This window comes from Alosa sapidissima, chromosome 9 (genome assembly GCF_018492685.1).
Source record: "Alosa sapidissima isolate fAloSap1 chromosome 9, fAloSap1.pri, whole genome shotgun sequence".
Lineage (NCBI taxonomy): Eukaryota > Metazoa > Chordata > Actinopteri > Clupeiformes > Clupeidae > Alosa > Alosa sapidissima.
This window is the reverse complement of record NC_055965.1, coordinates 14408398-14430809: the sequence shown is the minus strand read 5'-3', so window position 1 is coordinate 14430809 and position 22412 is coordinate 14408398. Positions and strand designations below refer to the sequence as shown.

Below are 22412 nucleotides of genomic sequence, written 5' to 3'. Positions count from 1 at the left end.
AAGCGGAGTCCATTTATTTCTGATAAAGGACGCATCGAAGGGTATTATCCCGTTTATACCATGGTCACTTACGAATAAATAAATATGAAATAAATTATTAATAGGCCTACTAAATGAGTTTTAGAGCTAAAATCGTTAGTTTTTTCAGCTGTTTATTGCAACACTTTGGAATGTTAATAAGTCACAGCTGAGCGGACTAACTCAGGCGTGGTCAAGCAACGTCATAATAATTTTATAGGTGTAGTAGGCTATATCACTTTTTAAACGACACCCTTTTCAACCTAGCCCATGGTATAAAATAAAATGTATACTTCCCGTTTTTGCTCTTCCTCATTTGTGGTCGTTACATAATCATCAGGAATTATTGTGTCTAGAACATTTGAGAAGTGGCTGGTGTTGAGGTAGGATCACGGCAAAGATGTTGATATGTTTAGTAATTTGCGAAATATGAGATGACTTACAAACTTGATCAAAAGAAAAATATACAGGTACATCATGCTTAACGGCAAATATGCAACTTTGATAGGCAGGAGATTTAGGCAACCTAATGAAGGTTTTTTGATTATTTATTTATGTATTGTTGATTTCTGTTAAACAGGGCTGTCAAAGGCTCCGGTTATAGTGGGTAGGATCTAATTCGCTGTGTGGGAGAGATATTTTACTATTTTCACTAAAGCTAAACTGCCTGTCTATTTTTCAGAATTATGATCACAGTTAAGCTCATAATCAGACTTACATGAGTCAAATGTATAAATAAAATAAATAGCCTACATATAAATATAAAATATGTTGGGGTTTATATGTTGAAATTACTGACTCAGTTATGTATTTTGTACTATGGCATATTTACATATTTCATACAAACTTACAGAGAGAGAGCATAGAGTGTTTTTTTATTACGATGATAACGATGATAAATATTTACATATTAAAATGCATTTTTGAAACCTTACCCCAAAGCATCCAGTTATTAGCAGTCCGATAAACCATACAATGACCACAAACCTGGAAGAAGTCCTGAGGAACACTCTGGACAACCTCACAGGAGCAGAGTTTAAGAGGTTTAAGCACTACCTGCGGGACCAGGGCAGAGTCGCATGGGGAAAGCTGGAGAAGGCCGACACAGACGACGCTGTGGACTTGATGGTGGAGGTGTACGGCACGGACGCAGGGAGCATCACGCTGACCATCTTGCGGAAGATGAACCACCATCAGTTGACAGAGGACTTGGAGAGAGATCTAGAGAGATGTAAGTATACAGTACAGTCTCTGATGATGCGCTACTTGCTTGATATAGGGATTGTAGGCTATGTGTTCATTATTCATTTCTCCCAGAGGGAAGGTCCGAAGGTTAGCTTCAACCAGATATCATCTTTATGTGCTGCCGCAATGTTTAAAAATGCATACACGTGCTCACTTCCAAGCTAATATGCCCACATTACTAGGGGACGCAAAAGCTAATCTGTACAAATTACTGGGGGACACAAAAACTAATCTGTCTAAATTACTGGGGGACACAAAAGTATGCACAACTATGTTTCCAAGATGAGGTGGGGTGGGGTTAACCAGACAACATATTTTGTGGCCATGTGAAAATGTGGCCGGAAGTGAGCTCATATCAGGTGCCATTTTTAAAGAATAGTGGCAGCATTAAGTATATTTTTGGCTGAAATGGCTACCCTAGCATTGGCTATTGAAATGTATGTGAGCAGTACTTCCTGGCTCATTCTATGTAATACCTCCATGTTTTTTCCTAAAAAGAGGTGGAAACTTTTCAGATATTAAAAGTCAAGATTTTGTGGGTGTACAGGCTAGCTAATTAGCGGTTATATTAGCAGTTAGCAGTTTTGGGGCAGCCGTGGCCTACTGGTTAGCGCTTCGGACTTGTAACCGGAGGGTTGCCGGCTTGAACCCTGACCAGTAGGAACAGCTGAAGTGCCCTTGAGCAAGGCACCTAACCAGGGGCCGTATTCACAAAGCTTTCTTAAGACAAAAATACTTCTTAAGTCGTGCTTTCTTCTTATTTTTTGTCTTAAGAACAAATTTAAGAAGATTTGATATTCATGAATAACATTCTTATGATTTTTCTTAACTTTCTTCTTAAGATGTTTCCTAAGAAAAACACTTAAGAACAAATGAGATTCTTGAAAACAAAGTTCTTACATTCCTTCTCAATTTTCCTCGTAACTTTAAGACAACCCTGCACCTGTCTTAAAAATGTTAGTGTGAAGTTGAGCCTCTTAAAGTCATTCATATAAACACATTTAACCGTTTTAGACAGCTCGTTTAAAATATCAGCCTTTATTACGTGTACTTACAATATAAAGTTACCATTTATTGCTAATTTTTGCTTACTGGTTGTTTTCGGTAAGCCCTCTGTATACTGAAAACTGGCATAACCAAAGGGTTCTTGGCAGCATGTGACGCACATCGACGTCAGCGTTTAGAACATGTTTAATTTCTTAACACAACGTCCATGGAAATGACCGTATTTTCTAGTAAAAACTGCACATTTCAACCTAGAAATATCTAGATCTAGATAATAGAAACCTAGCCTACCGTTTCAAACATAAGCTAACGCGAGTGCTGTTGAAGGCATGGCTTTTCCACCTTAGCAACGGTTGCCACTTGTAAGTAACGGTACCGATCCACTTGCACGACACTTCATTTTGTCGTGTTGCATTCCACTCTAGCAGAGCCCGTCTACGGAGAGCCTTGGCACTTCCTATTAAGCCTCATTGTATCGACATTGGTTGCAGTTCCATTAGAATTCCACTAGGGGTGATCGCGGGCGAGTGCAGGTTGAATGGGGGTCTATGGAGCTAGATGGCTGAATGTATCTCTCACCTGCTTGTCGTGGAAGAATCGTAGATTTTATTGTAGTTTATGCAAGTTCAATATAGATTTTAGATCTAAAGTCGAATGAACGAGTACTTATGTCCTTTTCATGTCTTACAGGTTGGGTCGTTGTTGCCCATATCACGCTAGCATTGTGCTAATGAATGACGTCATTGACATATTTGAAAGGCTTTTTAGAAGACTTACGTGACTTCAAAAAATATAACAATCAACAGTGTGTATTTTCTTTGCCTCTCCTAGCGAATGCAACATTCAAATTACTACTCAAAAAATTATATCCAGAGAAAAGTGGATATTGAGGGGTAAAGCTCCATAGACCTCAATGCATTCTGCACTCGCCTGCGAGCGCCCTCAAGTGGAATCTGAGGAGGAACTGCAACCAGTCCAGAAACCGGAAGTAACCAGACAGTGCCAATTCTCTTCTATTAGACATTCTCTGACTCTAGTCCTATGGGTGACGTCAAGCGACTTTAACGCGCCCGCAAAGCATTCCGGGAAGGCAGCGCTGCATTTGAAAATATGTCGCGCGTCAAAAAGCTGGGCGAAGCCCATCTTTATGCAAATGAATCCGTTGAACGCGAGGCGACTCTCCAATGAAAGGACGAGGTTGTAGGTCCTTTGTTCTACCACAACGGTGCATGTAAAACTTTGGTTCCACTTACAAGACAAATAATGTTGTAACAATCTCTTCCACGACCACCTAGTAGTCCATAAAACAAACGAAACTAGGATTTGGATGAATATATATTGACTGTTTCTGGTGAGGATTTGAGATTGTATTGAGTAGTTTAAATAAAACAAGATTTTCAAATGGCTTGCATAGTTTGAAAAATTGTGGTCCATTTGTGGAAAAACACTTAAGATACGTTAAAACGAACTGAGTATGAGCTGGTAACTGACATTTTAAACAAAACGCCCACACACGACTGAACGTGGGGAGGCAGCGCGACATCTATGCAACATAACAAAATTAAGTGTCGTGCAAGTGGATCGGTACCGTAAGGGATAATGTATAGAACGCCGGTCATTGTCGGGAGATAGGTCCCGACAGGGCGAACCGGACCCCGACGCACAGCGTTCAAGTTGGATCTTTAGAGAGGACCTGAAAAGTATCATCTTTATTTAACATGCTGTTGGTGCATGTTGACATTGTAGAGCGAAAAACAGTTTGCGGTACAGCTACTATTTATTGGCTAAATGTTGGTCCCTCCTCTGTCTCTCAGTGCCCTACTGCACAGTGCTTGAGGCGTGTGGTGGAGGTGATCACTGATCAGGCAACTTTTTAAAACTGAAAATTTTCGCCTACAAGCTCCTCACGTTCCCATCTTCAGCTAACTCCATAGACAATAACATAAACAATCTTGCTGCTTCAGGTTTTGCGACCTTCGTTACATGACATCAGCCCCCCACAAAGGAAATAGGTATGCGTTTATTGCGTTTACACAATGCGTTTATTGCGTTAATATTTTGTAACATGTTATGTATTTGTGTTATGTACATGTGTCATGTACTTTTTACTTTACTTTATTGGCTAACTCCCTCCTCTTTCAGTCTATGCTCCCTGCTCTGGCCATAGACAGTAAAAGATATGGACAAAAGATATGGAGTCATCACGTAGACGTCAGTCGAGACAGGTGAAGCAAATTTCAGCCGTTTCCTATTGGTCGACTAGGCTTTCTGCGCAGGCTCAGGGGACGTAGATGTAACGTAGGCACGTAGTCTGACTCGTGTAACTCTTGTGATAGCTGCACCAAGAGATTGGATTAAAGGTGTGATTTGTAGGATTGTTACCGAACGTTCTGTAGGCCAAAATCAAAACACTGGTGACTACATTACAATCTCAAAACTACCAGACGCGAGCCTCTTCTGGGTTGCCAGATGTAATGAAGACTTAGCTAACGTTAGTTGACCTGCAGCTGCTTTAACGTTTCTCCAACCATGACCCAGCTACACATTACGGAAACAGTGAAAACAAAAAATACCTCTACCTAACATATTTAGCTGAAGTTAGCGTTAATTTGTTTCTTGTTTTAATTTTGGAAATTTGCCTGACTCTCGTAGACGTTCATGACTACAACTGACAGCTGTTGACAGTTGGCTTTTGCTAATTTGTAGTGCTGTCAGTTAAACGCGTTATTAACGGCGTCAATTTTTTTATCGCGAGATTAACGTTCATTTTGGTGTAACAAACTTTGTAGTTTTTTCACATGCTGTTGCAACAACTAGTAACGTTAGAACAACTACAACACCACACCGATCTAGCCAGACCGGAAACTAAACAATACGCACTGACGAATGGAATGGAACAGAACGTTGTATGTGCTGCACCTTTTAGGGGGAAGATGACTGATATAATGGAAATCTATGCTGCATAAAAGTGGAGAGCGAAACATGCTTATAGTAAACTTACTAAATCTTGAAACAAACATGAATAAAAGGCACAAAATAAGGTTGGTGTAAGAGTTATATGTGTGTTTATGGGGTTAATGTGATGATGTATAGATAGGCACAGTCAAACTGCCCGTGGCTGACTAATTAAGTTCAGCAAGCTTAACTTTACATGTCATAACATGAACTAAACATAAGTCACACATTCATTCTATCACTTGTAATATGAACGTAGCCTATTTCCTACAACTAGGTGAGATAATTGGCTATGTTATACTGAAGTTCCACAGTTAGCTAGCTAGCAAGCTAACCGTTTTGCATGGGATATTATGGTAAGTGTACATGCTAAATTTGTATAATACATGGGGTATTGCAAACGAATAAGGTTGGTAATGTACATCGTTTCGACATGAGTAAGTTACATAAACACAGTAATTCATAACTGCCGTGTTATTAAAATGACTGAATGTTCTGTGAATTAATAACTAGATGTAACGTCAACGTGTGATTACTAGCTGTCTTTCAATGGTATAATGTTAATGGGTTTTCCGCTAAAATGGGGCGTGATGCAGATCAAATGTATCTTTATGATGATGCGCCGTTAGTAGGCTACGTAAAGGCATGCTGCACACATTTGGTTGGGCTAACGAGCCGGCCAAAGAGTAGTAGCCTAGGCTGACGCATTAGTTGTGTGCTGCCAAAGATTTTTTCATGCATGCACTTCTGCAGTAGCATTTATTTCAGTTTATATCAGCTATATTTCTGAAGAATATATTGTGTTGCCTCAGGTCTGCTGCACATCTTTTGAAATTTGATTTGAAATAATCAAATAGACCTATGTCTTAAAGTTCAGTTAATAAAGTAACTTGCTTTGCTTTCATTTGAATCCCAATCAAGATAAACAATAATTGCTTTATTGTTAATATGGACTCCTGGAAAGTTCAGAAATGCAAAATAATAGAATTTTAATTATATGATAAAATATGTGATTAATCGTGATTAACTATAGGAATTCAGCGATTAATCGTGATTAAAATTTTTAATCGTTTGACAGCACTACTAATTTGGCAACCCAAATAGGAGGACGCGCTAGCCCATTATTAATACGCTATTCTAGAATTAATCGTTCAAAACATAAACAAAAATTCCAAGAGATTCCGCCCATTAACTCATTTTTTTCATGGGTTTTACAGGGTTTTACGGGTTAGAGTAATGTTGTCAAATAAGCCATTACTTCAATTCATCGTGTTTCCTTACTCTCTGACAACAACATATGGTGATCATTTTTGAAATGGTTACAGTTTATTTTCCATTATTTCCTACATACTGGTCTTTTAATGTAGCCACTTACTTCATTACCACCACGTCTAAATTTAATTTTCTTAAATGTCCTAGTTGTTCGTAGATTTGATATAAACAGCACTCGCCACATTCATAGTCAATCCATCAAAACTTTGCTGAAATGTTGTGGTCAGATGCTTACACTCTTATCCAGAGAATACGGTTATTTTGCTCCTGTGCGACGCTTTAACCCGCTCTCGCATGCTCATTACGTAAACTAGATGTACTGCAGAGTGGTACAAAATATGACCGCCGCCCAGTCCAGCACATTTTTTCCACAAAAATAAGTCACGCTGAAAGGCATATATGATTCTAACTGTCTCACTGAATTGCATTATGCACACTCAATTCTCACTGGTATCTGCTAGACAACAAGTACCAAAACATGATTAGTTCATAGATTTCACATGTAAAATACATTTTATACAACCCCACCCCCATCTTGCCTGTTCATAATTCTGAGAAATTCTTGAATTGTGTGCATGTGTGCGTGTACATGTTTATGTTTATGTGTGTGTGGGTGGGTGTGTGCATGTGCATGCATGCGTACATATGTCTACTGTGTGAGTATGTGTCATACGTATGATTACTGTGAATGTATGTGTGTGCGTGTGTAACCTGCGTTGTGTTGAACCTGCGCGATTCAGCCCTGCACACGCCCGGACTCGAACCCGCGAACAGCAGCACCTCGGGAGGCAAGTGCACTAACAATTGAGCCAATAGCCCAGGCTACTGGCTCGCAGGCAAGCAGCACTCTTGAGGCGTCGGGGAGTGAGGTTTACCAACGTTCCACAAGCACAGCTAAGCTAGCTGGCATCCGTTACACGTGTGTATCTGTTTATGCACATGTGTTCATATGGAATAGGTTAATATGACCCCTGGAGGCAAACATACGCAAAAAATTGGTCATCCTAGGCCCTACGGTTCTCAAGATATTCACAGAAAAACTCTGTTGGTGTACGGTCACTAAATGTACACATAAATTAATTGAACGAAAGTCCACGAAACTTGGCATGCATTCGGACGGTGTCATAATGACCCTACACTTTCAATTTCGTGCAGTTTTGACCATGTCAGCCATGTCCTAAACCCTACGGTTCTTGAAATATTCACAGAAAACTGTGTCTGCCCTATCCTCCTTTCGGGGGGTCCAGTCCAGCGGGGGGGCTACAGATCAAAACGAAAAACGATGGTTCCATGCTATCCATGTGGGGCTACATGCCCACCAAGTTTCGTGTACCCCGGTCTTTCAATGTCCCGGGAAACCTTGACGGAAATTTGGCCATGCGAAATTTTGGCCATAAAAAATCTGACTAAACCTATATGACCGCCGCTTCACTGTGCGGCGGTCATAATGAGACCAGCATAACACAGCCGCAGTCTTCCTTGACGCAGGATTCATAGCTTTTAGCTAACTTGTCCTATTCGCCCCTGTATACCCGGTTTTAGTTCATAGTCTCATTCGCTGGAGTCCATTCTGTCCCTTGACGGCCGTTTGGAGCATGACGCAGCCGTGGCAAAATATGGACCAATGGTAAATAACAGGTTCTAAGTGTAGGCTACGCATTCTACCTAATCCAGGAAGTAACATTTGATACATTTTAGGTACAACTCTTAAAACTAATGTGTTGTCCCTGTCTGGACATAGAGATGTGTTAAAAATAACGCAAGTTGTGTTGTTTTCAACAAACTGGTTTTAAGAGTGTACGCTTTATTTCAGATAAGTATTGTATGTGAATGAATAAAGTGTAGCCTGTTTATATTGGAGTTACTTTTCAAAGAGAACGTGGGTGGCTCTTAAAAGAGCCTTTGGATTAAAGCGCGTTCAAAGTCAGGCTTTACTTGGAGCTGGTATACTTGGTGACGGCCTTGGTTCCCTCGGACACGGCGTGCTTGGCCAACTCACTGGGCTGCGCGGCGGTCATAATTACGTCACGTTAGCATTGATTTCGGAAAAAAGATTATTACTCAGCCGGTAAGTCAGTTACAAGGTTATGACGCCAATCACACAATGTTGTATTACTCCGAAAATAGAAAAAGTTCATATAAAGGCTTAAAACGCTTTAGCTGTGACGTTATTTGATGTCAAATTGAATGGGGTTCAAAGGAATGGCTAGGTGGAACTGATCTACTATTTAGCCTCAAATCCGCCATAGTGTACGCTCTCCGAACGTTCGCCAATCCCTTGGCTCTGGCTCCGTTTGTTCTTCTAATTCCATGTGTTTTCTGGCTGTAATGTATCATGCATGTAATGCCTCATGGTTCACTGGCCAAACTGGCTAGTAAGTTTTTATTAACACCCGCCAAAATTGATTTTAACCCGCATTTGGCGGGTTGGCGGGTGTTAATTTAGAACCCTGTTTGTCACCCATTTCATCATATATCTTATCTTTGTTGTCTTAAGATTATGATGAAGCACATGCAGCAACAAGGAAGAAATCATCACTAATACAAAAACTTCAGGAAGAACTGAAAAACAAGTTTTCTATCTTACATCAAGAGTCTGGGAATTACAGTTTACAAGATACTTATATTGAGGTTCATATTGAAGAAAGACATATGACAGAAGAAAATAGAACAGGACCAAGCTCTGAAGCTAAGCAAATTGAGTTGGGGGACATATTTGCAGACACATTTGCCACAAGAGTTTTGACATTGGGAGCTGCTGGTGTAGGGAAAACTGTTGCAGTGCAGAAGTTTGTCATGGACTGGGCTGAGAGAAAAACAAATCAAGACATAGATTTTGTTTTTCTTCTTCCATTCCGAGTGCTGAACTTGAAGAGAAGAAAAAGCTACAGCCTTCTTGATCTTCTTCTTGTGTTCTACCCTAAACTCGAAGATTTGAGAAACCTCCCTGAATTCAGTGAAAGCAAGATGCTTTTTGTCTTTGACAGTCTCAACGAAAGCCAACTCCAGCTAGACTTTGATGGGTGTATTTGTGACCCTTATGAGAAGTCTTCCGTGGACATCCTCATCTCGAGTCTCATCAAAGGTACCCTCCAACCTTCTGCACTCATCTGGGTCACAACCAGACCAGCAGCTGCCAGTCTGATCCCATGTGAGTACTTCAACATGAAGACAGAGGTGCGTGGATTCAATGACCCCCAGAAAATTGAGTTCCTCCAGAAGAGTATCAGGAATCCAGAAAAGGCCAACAGAGTCATTGAATTTGTCAACAACAAAAGAAGCCTTCATGTCATGTGTCAGATACCACTATTCTGCCACATTGTAGCCAACGTGCTGGAAGAGATACTGGAAAATCAGAGCAAAGAGGAGCCACCAAAAACTTTGACTGAAACATATGCATCATTCAGTGTTCTTCAGATAAAAAACCTGAAGAACAAGAGTGCACTGGAAAAAGGACAGCTCCTTATTAAACTTGGGAAACTGGCATTTAGACATCTGGAGAAAGGCACCCTGATGTTTTATGAGAAAGATTTGAAAGTGTGTGATCTTGATGTGAAATCTGGAGCTTTTGATGCTGGAGTGTTCACAGAGATCTTGAAAATGGAAAGTGGCATAACTGGAGAGAACACCTTTAGCTTTGTGCACCTCAGTGTACAAGAATTCCTTGCTGCTCTTTATGTTCTTCATGAAAGTGGTCATGGGGAAAATCCTCTTCTCAAGACTGTGAGTGAGAAGATCAGCTGGTCGTCCACACCATCAAGGTCTCACCTTTATGAGTTTGCTGTGGAAAAGGCCCTGCAGAGCAAGATTGGACAATTGGACCTATTCCTGTGCTTCCTTCTTGGCCTGGCTCCAATGTTGGAGCCTGAAATCCAGCCCCCACTGGATGTAGTGCTGCCACAGTTAGCTACCAGAGAAGTAAGCACTGAGAAAACAGTTCAATACATCAAGGAGAAGATCAAAGAGGACGTCTCACTAGAACAGCTCATTAAACTCTTCCACTGTTTAAATGAGCTTGGGGACAGTTCACTGGCGGAGGAGATCATCGGGTAATTATGTCAATTTGTTGATGAGTAGGTCAACTTCAATATGTTAAGTAAAGGATAATGGCTTATGGATAATATGTTCCGTTATACAGCATTAACGGATGAGGCGGAGGCAAATATCTCCACAATGTGAAGTAGAAATGGCTAGTAGCCTACTTTAGTAAACATGGCATATAACTACAAAATGTATCAGGTTTATACCACCTGGCAAGATCAGAGACTACATTCATTAGATTGTCTGACTACTGACTACACTATAGTTGCCGCTTTGTTGTTATAGTTGCCATTCCAAATTTCCAAAGAGCATTGATGTGGAACAGTTAAAAACATTTTACCAGGTCTATTTCAGGTGTCTCATATAGTGGTGTGTGTGTGTGTGTGTGTGGGGGGGGGGGGGTTGTGATAAGAGGCTAACAATAATAACAATAAGCGTTTTAAATGGTCAGAAATTTTATAAAATATAGTGATTGCCTTTTTACTCAGGCACATAAACTCAGTAGAGGAGAAGAACCTGACTCCAGCCCAGTGCTCAGCTCTGGCCTACCTGCTGCTGATATCAGCTGAAGACTTGGAGGAGTTTGATCTGAAGAAATACCTTAGATCAGAAACAGGGCTCCACAGAATGCTCTCTGTAGTCAAAGTTTCTAGGAGAGTTTGGTGAGTATAGAATAATCAGAAAGGTCACCTTTGATCATTACAGGATTGTTTTCTGACATATTAGATGAAAGAGATGCTTCCATTTTATCGCTAAGTATGGTTCTGTGTGTATCAACATAAATACAAGTGTCATATTTAACATGCTATATTCAACATTTGAGATAAGGGATAATACAGTGATACAAAGTTTACTCTCCATAGGCTAAATCGGTGTTGCCTATCTAAAGCAAGCTGTGAACTATTGGCATCAGTTCTGCAAGGGATAGCATCTCATGTCAGAGAACTGGATATGAGTGACAATGACCTGCAGGATGAAGGAGTGGAGCTGCTCTGTGTGGGACTAAGAGAACCACAATGCAAGCTGGAGACACTGAGGTCAGTTATGTGGCATGTAATAAACTTGTGTGAAACTACCACAGATCAAACGTTCAGGTGCCCCTGCATTCTCTTAAATTACTATTGTGCTAACAAATGTGCTTTCCCTCATTAGAGTCTTATTTGCTAGATGTTATCAGTGTGTTTTCCTTTGTTATAAATTATGAATTCCCCCATTTTTTAAATAGTTACATGTATATTACTAAGGGTACAATTAATATGTGCAAATAGTGAATTAATACATAATTCCTAATGTGTACATGTTTAACTCACGATGAATTAATCACTAACTCATGGTGAATTTTTAAGGTGCAAACAGTAAACTAATTCCTAATTCATAATATGTACATAGTGAACATATGAATTTATAACTAGATGTACCGCAGAGCAGTACAAAATATGACCGCCGCCCAGTCTAGCACATTTTTTCCACAAAAATAAATCACGCTGAAAGGCCTATATCAGGCATGTCAAAGTCAAATACATCAGAGGGCCAAAAAAACAAATTAGCTACAAGCCGAGGGCCGGACTGGTTGAATGTTTATTGAAACATATTAAAATGACTGCACGTAACCTATTGAACCAAGACGTGTACTGTATTGTATTTAATGATTAAATGAATAATGACTGTGACTGAAGTGCGGCCAAAGTTTGCACAGAAATGTACGATTTTTCCCATCCTCACCGACCTTTAAAACATTAAAACTTGTTTAAATGATCATACGATGCTACATCAGCCTTTCTCAAATTTATTTGACCTGAGGCCTAGTCAAGGCATACTTTGGGGTCATAGGGCCCACCTACATGAACCCACCCCTCCTCCCACCCCCCATCAAATTATCATAATGATATCAGAATTATTATTATTTTTATACTATATTGCTATAACCTGGCAATAGCCAGATGAATTTTGCTCCGCCTAGCTCCACTCATCCATCTGGAACCGATCCATTGAAGTGTTGCTTCAGAAGGCTGGGCCTAATCAAAAAATGCTTGCATATGATTGAATAAGCCACTTGTCCGTCATCTATTGACGTGCTACTTCAACCACTCACACGAAGCCAACCCGTGACGCTAATAACAGACTCACAGTCGCTTCTACGCTATGTCACATCTATGAAACTCCCGCCCTGCGTCCTGAATGGCTAAACCATAAAGTTGGTTGGAGAAATCACTCTCAATGGAAGAGGTCCCAGATGGATGTGAGTGAAGCTAGGCGGAGCTAAGCGGAACGACATTCATCTGGCTAGGGTCAGGTTAATATTGCTATACATGCACTTCAAAACAGACAATGTTTTTAAGTGCTAAGATTGTTCACAAAAGTTTGTGAAAACATGCACATCAGAGTACTGCTTTACTAATGTAAAATATAATAAGCCTACAATAGTTTTACTGTTTTTGCATTGTTGCATGATGCTTGCATGATAAATTATAGGGTTTATGGGTGCCGTTGTTTTGGGATGTTTCCCTCATGCAAGCATCATACACTGATAGAATATTTATATGCTATTTAATTACATTTAATTTGAATGCCTGAATGTAAGGATTCAGGAAACACAATACCAGCTTTTGTGAATGGTAAATGGTGGATCAGATCATGTGTAAATCACTGATCTGGAGATCTTTAACTATCTTTAACTAAGACTAATTAATAGCTTTTGGCTGACTTTAATACTTAATGGCAAACAATGTTTTATATAGTCTGTGCTCTGTTTTTTATGGAAGTTGCATAAATCCACGTCGTTCTATTAAATGTTGTTTCATAATTAAATAGCCTTCCAATAGGTTGAAGCTTAGCTTTGCTACCAACATGCACACGCATGCATTGAATAAACGCTCATACCACGCTTTAATTCTATGCCTCTATGTTTGATGACACCAAACAAGTATTTCCTACTAACTGCATAAATGTTTGCAATGTTTTCTTTTTCTGTCCGCGGCTCCTTGATCAATTGCGCAGCAAATTATCAGACGATGGCCCAGGAATAATTTCACTCTGCAGACCATTGTCCACATTGCGGACCGCGGCCCATAGTTTGACAAATGGTGACCTGCATTCTGCCATATTAAGGCCTTTTTACGGTGTGTTTTAGCCGGGTTTTTGCGTGGAAGGCTCTGTAGAAATCTGGCACCCTATTCAACGAAGTTAAACTGAAAGAGCGTGCCGTTCACAGACACCAGAATGAACAAGTTCACATAGTACGTTCATCAGGCAGTAGTAATACAGTACGTTCAGTTCACGTTCGCTCAAAACTTTCGTTCAATGAACGCGTTCAGGCACAACACTGGGGAGGGGGGTAGATGAAAGTTGACATTTGCCCTGACTGAATACTGATGAATAATGAAGCCGAGGCCCACTTGCGGCGCCGCAGTGAGTTTGTGGGCTACCGTTGCATTGTGGGGAATGGAGTATTGGTGCGTGCAAAACAGCAGCCGGCGGCTGTGGCCTGCGGGCCGGTTCTAATACTTAACTAATATCATCCCGGGGGCCGTAGATAATTCATTCCGGATCCGACTTTGACATGTCTGGCCTATATGATTCTAACTGCCTCACTAAATTGCATTATCCACACTCAATTCTCACTGGTATCTGCTAGACAACAAGTACCAAAACATGATTAGATCATAGATTTCATATGTAAAATTCATAGCCCAGGCTACTGGCTCGCATGCCAGCAGCACTCTTGAGGCGTCGGGGAGTGAGGTTTACCAACGTTCCACAAGCACAGCTAAGCTAGCTGGCATCCGTTACACATAGACCTACAGTTTGCCAGCCAGTAGACAGTCCTGTACAATTAATAAATCTCCTCAGGGACTTTAGAGACCCCGGGGTAGGATTTTACAATGCAGAGGCATGTGTACAGTAGATGGGTGTGTATGTCAACACATGGTGAATCCATCATGAAATCACCTTTACTTATCACTTTTGTATAAGTGTTTGTATACCCTGAAGTAAAGTGACACCCTTATACTTGTCAATGCTTACTTAACATAACTTCAATAGTAAAGCATTTGTTCAGTAGTTTATTATTACCAAATGTAACCACATGAATAATTTATCATGAAATCTATGGAGTTACATTTGTGCCTCTTTTATGAGCGAACAGTAGAACAATTTGACCACAGAAAAATGTTTTGAGCAAGCACACAAATTATATTTTGAGGAAAAATGAAACTCGAGCACAAAAATCTTGTATTTGAGCAAACAGGAATCTATTCTGTGCTCCACAGATGTCTTTTCATGTTTGCTAAGATGTGCAACAAGGCAACAACAGCCCCCTTTCATTCAGTTTCACTCTACGTGCTCACATAAACTGTTCCTCCACTCGCTGATCTCTCTCGTGCTCGCTCAACGTCACCGTTACATTTGTACCACAATTGTCAACCAATCAGAAACTTCAGGAGAGATAAGTTCTCATTGGCTGCTGAAGTCCAGGGCAGGGACAATGAGCTAGCTCAGTGATATCATATAATCAATCAATTAATCAATCAATAATCTGAGATAAAGAGATGACATGATGCAGTTCATTCTTTATTTCTTTATGTTTTTTATATTTATTTTTGTGAATAGGCTAAACCGTTGTCACCTCTCTCATGAGAGCTGTGAACTGTTTGAGTCTGTTCTGCGAGAATCGACATCCCATCTAAGAGAACTGGACATGAGTGACAATGACCTGCAGGATGAAGGAGTGGAGCTGCTCTGTGTGGGACTAAGAGAACCACAATGCAAGCTGGAGACACTGAGGTCAGTTATGTGGCATGTAACAAATCAGTATTGGGCTGATCACTGATCAATATTTCAGCTGTCCCCTCATTCAGTGAACATATTGCCAATGTCTCATTTCATAAAATTATCCATTATGCCCATTTCAATGTTTCAACAATTGAAATGGGCATATTTCTTGTTCTCAATCAATAGGTTATGTATTCTTGATAAATCCTTAATAAACATCTAGTTGGTATTAATATAAGGTTAGGTTACTGATTTGTTGACTTTGGTCAAGAAGTGTCTGCTAAATGTAATGTAATGTAATATAGTATGGTTCAAAATAGGGAGTTTATACACTCCTGATATACTGTCTGAATATGTAACTTATAATGACAGAATAGTAACATATTATGACAGTATAGCATAATGTAAATGTACCAGATTTAACTTTTCAAGCTAATTTTCATCTTTGGTCCCTGTACTTCAACTGTATTTTTTAAACAGGCTAAATCGATGTCACCTCTCTAAAGCAAGTTGTGAAATGATGGCTTCAGTGCTGCAAAGGACTCCTTCCCATTTCAAAGAACTGGACTTGAGTGAGAATGACCTGGGGGATGAAGGAATAGACCTGCTCTGTGTTGGACTGTGGGATCCACATTGCAAGCTGGAAACACTGAGGTCAGTTATAAACCATTCATAACACAGAGTAGCACCTTGCCCTGCTCGTCATGCAGTATACATATATACTAGGCATGTAGGTGTTTTTGACTGAGGCACTTTCCCTCTGACTGAATATAATTCAATAATTCTCTTTTCCCTTAGCATGCATTTTTGCTTAATGCAAATTGAAACTATGTGTCTAGCTAGTACCTTCAGGGAATTATTTGTACTCGTACTGTATGCAGAGTTATAATGGTAGTACTGTATTTGAAAATGATTAGCTTTGAAATTAGTAATACTAGTTAGCAACTCAATCTCCAAACCAAACTATCTCTGGTTTCAGGTTGTCTCTTTGTGTGATCACACACAAAGGCTGTTCTCTCTTGGCCGCTGCCCTCAAATCAAACCCTTCCTACCTGAAACATCTGGACCTCAGCTGCAATCACCCAGGAGAGTCAGGTGTCAGAGAGCTCACAGAAAGGCTGAATGATCCCAATTGTAAACTAGAGACTTTCAAGTAAGTGTTGGGTGTTTACTTAGATGACAGGCTAGTCTTCATCCATTTTTGTGCTGTGGTTGACACTTGTGGAGACTGGCTATTGTTATTGTTTTCCAGTCATCCCTCTGTGCATGCATATGCCCGTGTGGCTGTGGCTGCATGTTTTTTCTTCTCTCTCTCTTCTCTGTTGATCTACAAAACCAAAAAAGTAATTTTCTTCTTTCATCTTTCTTCAGGTATGACCACGGAGGAGAGTTTAGGAGTAAACCAGGAATAAGAAAATGTGAGTCACCGATTTTAATACTTGGTACATACTTGTTACATGGTTTATTTGTCCTTTTTATTTGCATTGCTGAATCAACACATATATTTTGCAACAGCATGTGATCGCAACACGTACATTACTTTGTCTTTATACTCCTTTGTCTGTAATTTCAGTATCAGTTCATCATATTCATTTCAGTAGTTAGATTGATAGTTTTGGACCAAAACCCCTTACTGATGCTTCAAGGTCTTGGTCCCAAAACAGATTTGAAACTGTAACATGCACTGCTTCTATGATTGGTGCCGAGTTATCCCAATCAGAGCATGCACTTTCTTTTGCTGGATTGATCAACAGGCTTCAACACAGACCTTTAAAAAAATCAAAGACATTGAGCTTAAGAAACACCTGCAATGCACACACACACACACACACACACATGTTGATGTATTTCTGCCCATTCCTAGTAGTAGTTTTTACGGAAATTATATTTACAGCTGTGACCGCACCCCTACCCCCGAAGCGCACTAAGACACTTGTCATTTTCCTTGTAGACAGACCCATGGCTACACTAAACAGGGAACTGTGTTCTGTTCCCAGAGCATGCTTGCTCTGTCTATGATCTGTAGGCTTAGGGCCTCCTCGACGAGGAGATTGCTAGTCTGCGGATTATTTGCGACATAAACCAAAAGAAAAATAAATTTTACTTTTTTACTTACGTTTTTAGTGTTACCAAATAAAGAGACATGCAATTAGGGGGTAGTGGTGTCAGCGCTCATTCAATGTATGAGCGCGTCTGCGCAAGTAAAACTGAACCACTGGAGATGACGTGTGTAGAAACAACAAACAACGTTATTTAAAACAAGGGACGAAGTAGATCCTTGCTGTCCGTGAAAACAGCATAGAGACTGGCTAGTCTAATCCAAAAATGGATTAAAACAGGTCTTTGAATTGACACTCGAAATTAGTCTGCTGTAGGCCTATAGCCTAACTTAAAAGTTAATGGGCATAAGTCACAACTTGTTGTAAATATCGTAGCAAATAACCCGTGGTGATGACACAGCTTTTAAAACATGTATTTAACTCTCATTGGAGTGAACGCAGAACGGACTGTTGCGCAAACATATGGGTGATGATCTCCATTCACCAAAAGCTATAGTTTTGCTAACCCATTCGCACAATAACAAACCCCCGGACCCCCGCTCAAATCATCTGCACCCCCTCTCAGAAAATACTTCCAACGTCCCTGATTTACAGTGAACGTCCTAATTTGTGTCCCACGCATTAAGTTGACACAACCATGTTTGCATGTACTGTATAGTTGTGCGCATTCAGGGATGTAGGGGATGCTAAACACAAGCAAACACAGTTTATCCACCTCTGAAATTTCAGAAATAGAGTTTATCCACCTCTTATTAGAGTTTATCCACCTCTCAAAAGAGTTCATTCACCAATTGCAACTTTTAACATTCAAAAATCACACTGTATTATCCACATTTACAATATCTACATTCATGAACACTCTAGGAACCATTTAATACCACTAGTATTGTTATAAACATTGGACAATAACCATCACCATCATCAAACATGTTCTAAATGCCTTTTTTAAAAATCCGATACAGCATGGCGCAGTCCACCTCACCGTGATCACAGACCTCATAGTTTACCCACCTCTTATTTTACCACTACATTCCTGGTCTTGAAATAGTATCCCTGTGTGCATTGTATTACAGTAAATTCCCCATAAAGATGTTATGTTGTAATTAAATTAACATATTGCCTGCTGTGTTGAGTGTACAGTATTACAAGAGCCCATCATCCCTTTATATGTCCTTCACATGACTCTGGTATACGGATATATTGATCAGGTGCTATCCTCACTAGTTCCACTAGTTTTGACCTTTTAAGGGACACAGACATGGACTTGCCTGGTTCGGCTGGTTGTCATTGTGTGTGTGTGTGTGTGTGTGCGCGCGCATGTCATGTTTTTTAAACTGTGTGTTAGAGTGTGTGTGTGTGTGTGTGCGCATGTCGTGTTTTTTCAACTGTGTGTTAGAGTGTGTGTATGTGTGTGTGTGTGTGTGTGCGCATGTCGTGTTTTTTCAACTGTGTGTTAGAGTGTGTGTGTGTGTGTGTGTCTGTGATCAACATTCTCTTTCACACCTCACATCCTCCTCTCTCCTCCTCTCCTGTTGTCTGTAGATGCCTGTGAGCTCACACTGGACCCAAACACGGCTGCCAGAGATCTTTCCTTCTCTGAGGATAACAGAAGGGTGACACATGTGACAGAGTTACAGCCATATCCTGACCACCCAGACAGATTTGACTCCTGCTCTCAGGTGCTGTGTGGAGAGGGTTTGTCTGGACGCTGCTATTGGGAGGCTGAGTGGAGTGGTAATTATGTTTCGATAGGAGTGACATACAAAAACAAGGGTTGGGTTGGAACCTGCGTTGGAGATAATGACAAGTCTTGGACTGTGCGTTTCTCTGGGAGATTTGTTAGCATGTTTTCACATAATTGTATTACTAGGGTTAGCACTTCACACGATGGTTACATTCACTCTGCCCGCCACAATAATGAAGAGACTAAGATACTTAATACACCCCCCTGCTACAAAAGAGTAGGAGTGTTCCTGGACTGGCCCGCAGGTACCCTGTCCTTCTACAGCGTCTCCTCCGACACGCTCACTCACCTGCACACATTCCGCTCCACATTCACTGAGCCCCTCTATCCTGGGTTCAGGTGTGATGAGTCCACAGTGCGCTTGTGTCAGATCACATGATCTACTAAGCCTGCAGAAGCACCAGAGCCTGCAGAAGTGCCTCACAAACAACAGTGTGATGGCATTCTGTAGTGAAATATACATAATACATAGCCTAATAATTAATTCAAATGTTGATAAACACGTTCCTAGGAATCAAGGAATTCAATTAATTTAAGATTATATTCATATTTAAATGTTTATAAAATTGTTAAAGAATAAAACGAAGGAACCAGATGTTTTCTCTTCTCTTATAAGTTTATGTGTCTGATTGCTTTTTAGCACACACATGATCTGTAACAAGGATTTCCATAATTTATATGGATTATTTATGTGTGTATTGTATTGCACTGAAAAATATCAAATCTAATTAATTCATTCATTTGTTGTATTTTGTGTCTATTGTGTTGCTTTTCCAATATTGTGACACATTCATGCCAATAAATCTTATTTGAACTTGAAATAAAATAAATCTTCAAATTATCTATTACAGATCATTTTCCATCATTTGATGTGTTGGTTTAGGTTGTGTAGTATAGTAACAATACTATAACTGAAACAGTTGGTGTTTCTTCATTTTTACCATGCATTTATAGGGCAATGTGATCATTCATTAAGGTATACAATTAATTAATTCAATCACCCAGTATTAATCTACTGCATACACTGACTTTTCAATCATTCTTTCATCTGCAAATCATTCAGTCAAACTCTCCCACAGTGAGAGACAGACTGATGCATGTCTATGTACTCACAGATTAATTTACTTGTGTAGTCTCATTTTAGGTAGGTTATTTTTCTCTCATTCATTCATTCATTCATTTATTCATTCATAAACAGTCCTTTATCTCCACAATTTGTACAGAGCACAGGCACTAGAGGTCAGCACTGGTATAGGACATGTTTGAGTTTACCAAGAGAGAGAGAAAATCGATCAAGAAAAGAAAGACAGGAAATTCTGAAAGAGGAAGAACAAGGGATAAGGACTCAATCAGATTATAAACACCCCGGGAGTTAGTGCAGTAAAAATAAACTCTGGGCCAACACTGAAGAAAGAACGAACACCACTAAGATGCACTGATAAGTGTACATAATTCTCAATAATACTCCACAGTATAAAACATATATTCTACAACCTTAAACTCTGGGAAAATAACACTCAAGCATTTGCTGTGTATGGTTTTGAGCATCAAAAGTGAGCAGCAAGAGCAGGCAAAATGGGAATTATGAGAACCGTTGAGATTCTATAAGCTAAGCCCTGTGAAAAGTTTTGAGAGGCATGTGCAGATGGCTGGCTTGATACCAGTGGAGGAGGTGTCGGTGAGAACAGTTCAGTCCAGTCACTTTTAATTCCACAATTATTGTCTTTATTCTAACACCCAGTGTGGTTAGTTTGTGTGTGTGTGGAGATTAGGGGTGTCACGATTCTTCAAATCCTCGATTCGATGAAATTTTCGATTTTAAAGTCACGATTCGATTCGATTTTAGATCTTATATGTTATGTACTCTTTTTGGCCTTTTCCTTTTCTGTTTCAGGGGGCTTTTATTTTGAAACCGCTTTTTATTTTGAAACCGTTCCAACCGCGAGGTTGTAATGTAAACAGAACTAACATTAAGCTAAAACAGAGACCTGAACATAGTGAAATGAAACAACACAGAATTTGATTGTTTCAGCACACTCCGAAGAGACCCACGGTTAGTGTTCATGGAATATGTACTTATCAATGTGCATTTTAAGCCTTAAAGTAACTTTGGACTGTAACTAGATCACCTTTTCACTTGCAAGTTGAGTAGGCTAAGTTAGTTTTAATTGACGTGAATAAATGAATACTTCCACACCGGTGATTTCAAAAGTAGCAAGAGGGGATTAGAGCAGAGTGCGAATTACCCCACCATAATTGGGGGGTATGCTCCTTCACTTCTTCTATGACCATCATGGTCCACTACCATATCAATCCCCACCGTGATCACCAAGTGCAACATGTGTTGTGCAACACATACAAGGTCTAAACAAGGTCTAAACAAACTGATAATCAGTAGGCTACAGAATATCTCATTGTTCTTATATATCCTGTCGTCTCCCTGCAGCCTGTTTACGGTTATATCCTGTGCCTCTCCTGTCTGCTGGCCCCCCTTTCCTTAACACATATGAACAGTGTATAAAACCTAACTGCACCTGCACTTTTAATGTAATTGGTTGTAGATCTTAGTGTTAATATTTCCTGCTAGCACCAAAAAAGTGCCTGATGTCTGTGTGCCCTTTCCTTTTCCTCATAGTGTCTCTTTGAATAAAATAAAATCCTAGTTTCATTAAGATAGTATCAGGGTTCACAGATGAAACTACATTTATCAAACTAAAAATATGAAATAATAGAATGTAAAAACAATACCAACCAATTAAAAACAAATTAAAATACTAGCACATAATATTTAGCCTAGGCTACTTTTATGTTTCCACAGGTTTAGATAGATAGATAGATAGATAGATAGATACTTTATTGATCCCCAAGGGGAAATTCAAAGTTTCTCTGATGTTATAACATAGGCTTAGCTACATCAGACCCTCTTGTGCCCGGTAGGCTAATATAAAAACACAGGATCTGTGCCAAAGTAATTTCAAAAAAGCACAAGGCAATTTATTCAAGATAAAATGAGAATGGACACCTAGGCTATGGAGTTCATCTCCTTGGAAATGACAATCGATTTTACCTCACCACACTGTAAAGCTTGATTTAATTAGAGAATTAGCCTATCTTGCTAACTAACCTTGGTAATGGTAACTAACCAATGTCCACTTTTACTAGCCTCAGTGGGTAAGGAGCAGGTAAGTAGCCAGTAATTCAATGTATGAAGACGTGACATGAGCTATGAAAGAACAAAACACGTTTATAAATGAAGGTAGTAAAATCCTCAACAAGCTAGACGTCAGCTAGCAACTTACATT

At 39.8% G+C, this 22412-nt stretch overlaps 2 protein-coding genes across 3 annotated transcripts in view; both read left to right on the top strand.

The window, feature by feature from the left end:
• The first annotated feature begins 377 nt into the window (after positions 1-377).
• LOC121718260 (NACHT, LRR and PYD domains-containing protein 12-like) overlaps positions 378-22412 on the top strand; it is a 46462-nt gene continuing 24427 nt past the window's right edge. The window contains exon 1 of the mRNA XM_042103192.1: positions 378-401. The gene's annotated coding sequence lies outside the window, so the exon portion shown is untranslated. The remainder of the gene's footprint in view (positions 402-22412) is intronic.
• On the top strand, positions 394-19923 carry LOC121718259 (NACHT, LRR and PYD domains-containing protein 12-like). 2 transcript variants are annotated; one of them, XM_042103189.1, is made up of 10 exons: positions 394-488; positions 961-1249; positions 8993-10544; positions 11025-11198; positions 11400-11573; positions 15145-15318; positions 15787-15960; positions 16286-16459; positions 16678-16724; positions 18909-19923. In XM_042103189.1, exons 1-10 carry the CDS (start codon positions 453-455, stop codon positions 19487-19489), a joined length of 3375 nt encoding a protein of 1124 aa, XP_041959123.1. In that variant the 5' UTR covers positions 394-452; the 3' UTR covers positions 19490-19923. The 2 variants fall into 2 exon arrangements, with proteins under 2 accessions (XP_041959123.1, XP_041959124.1); XM_042103190.1 differs by lacking the exon at positions 15145-15318.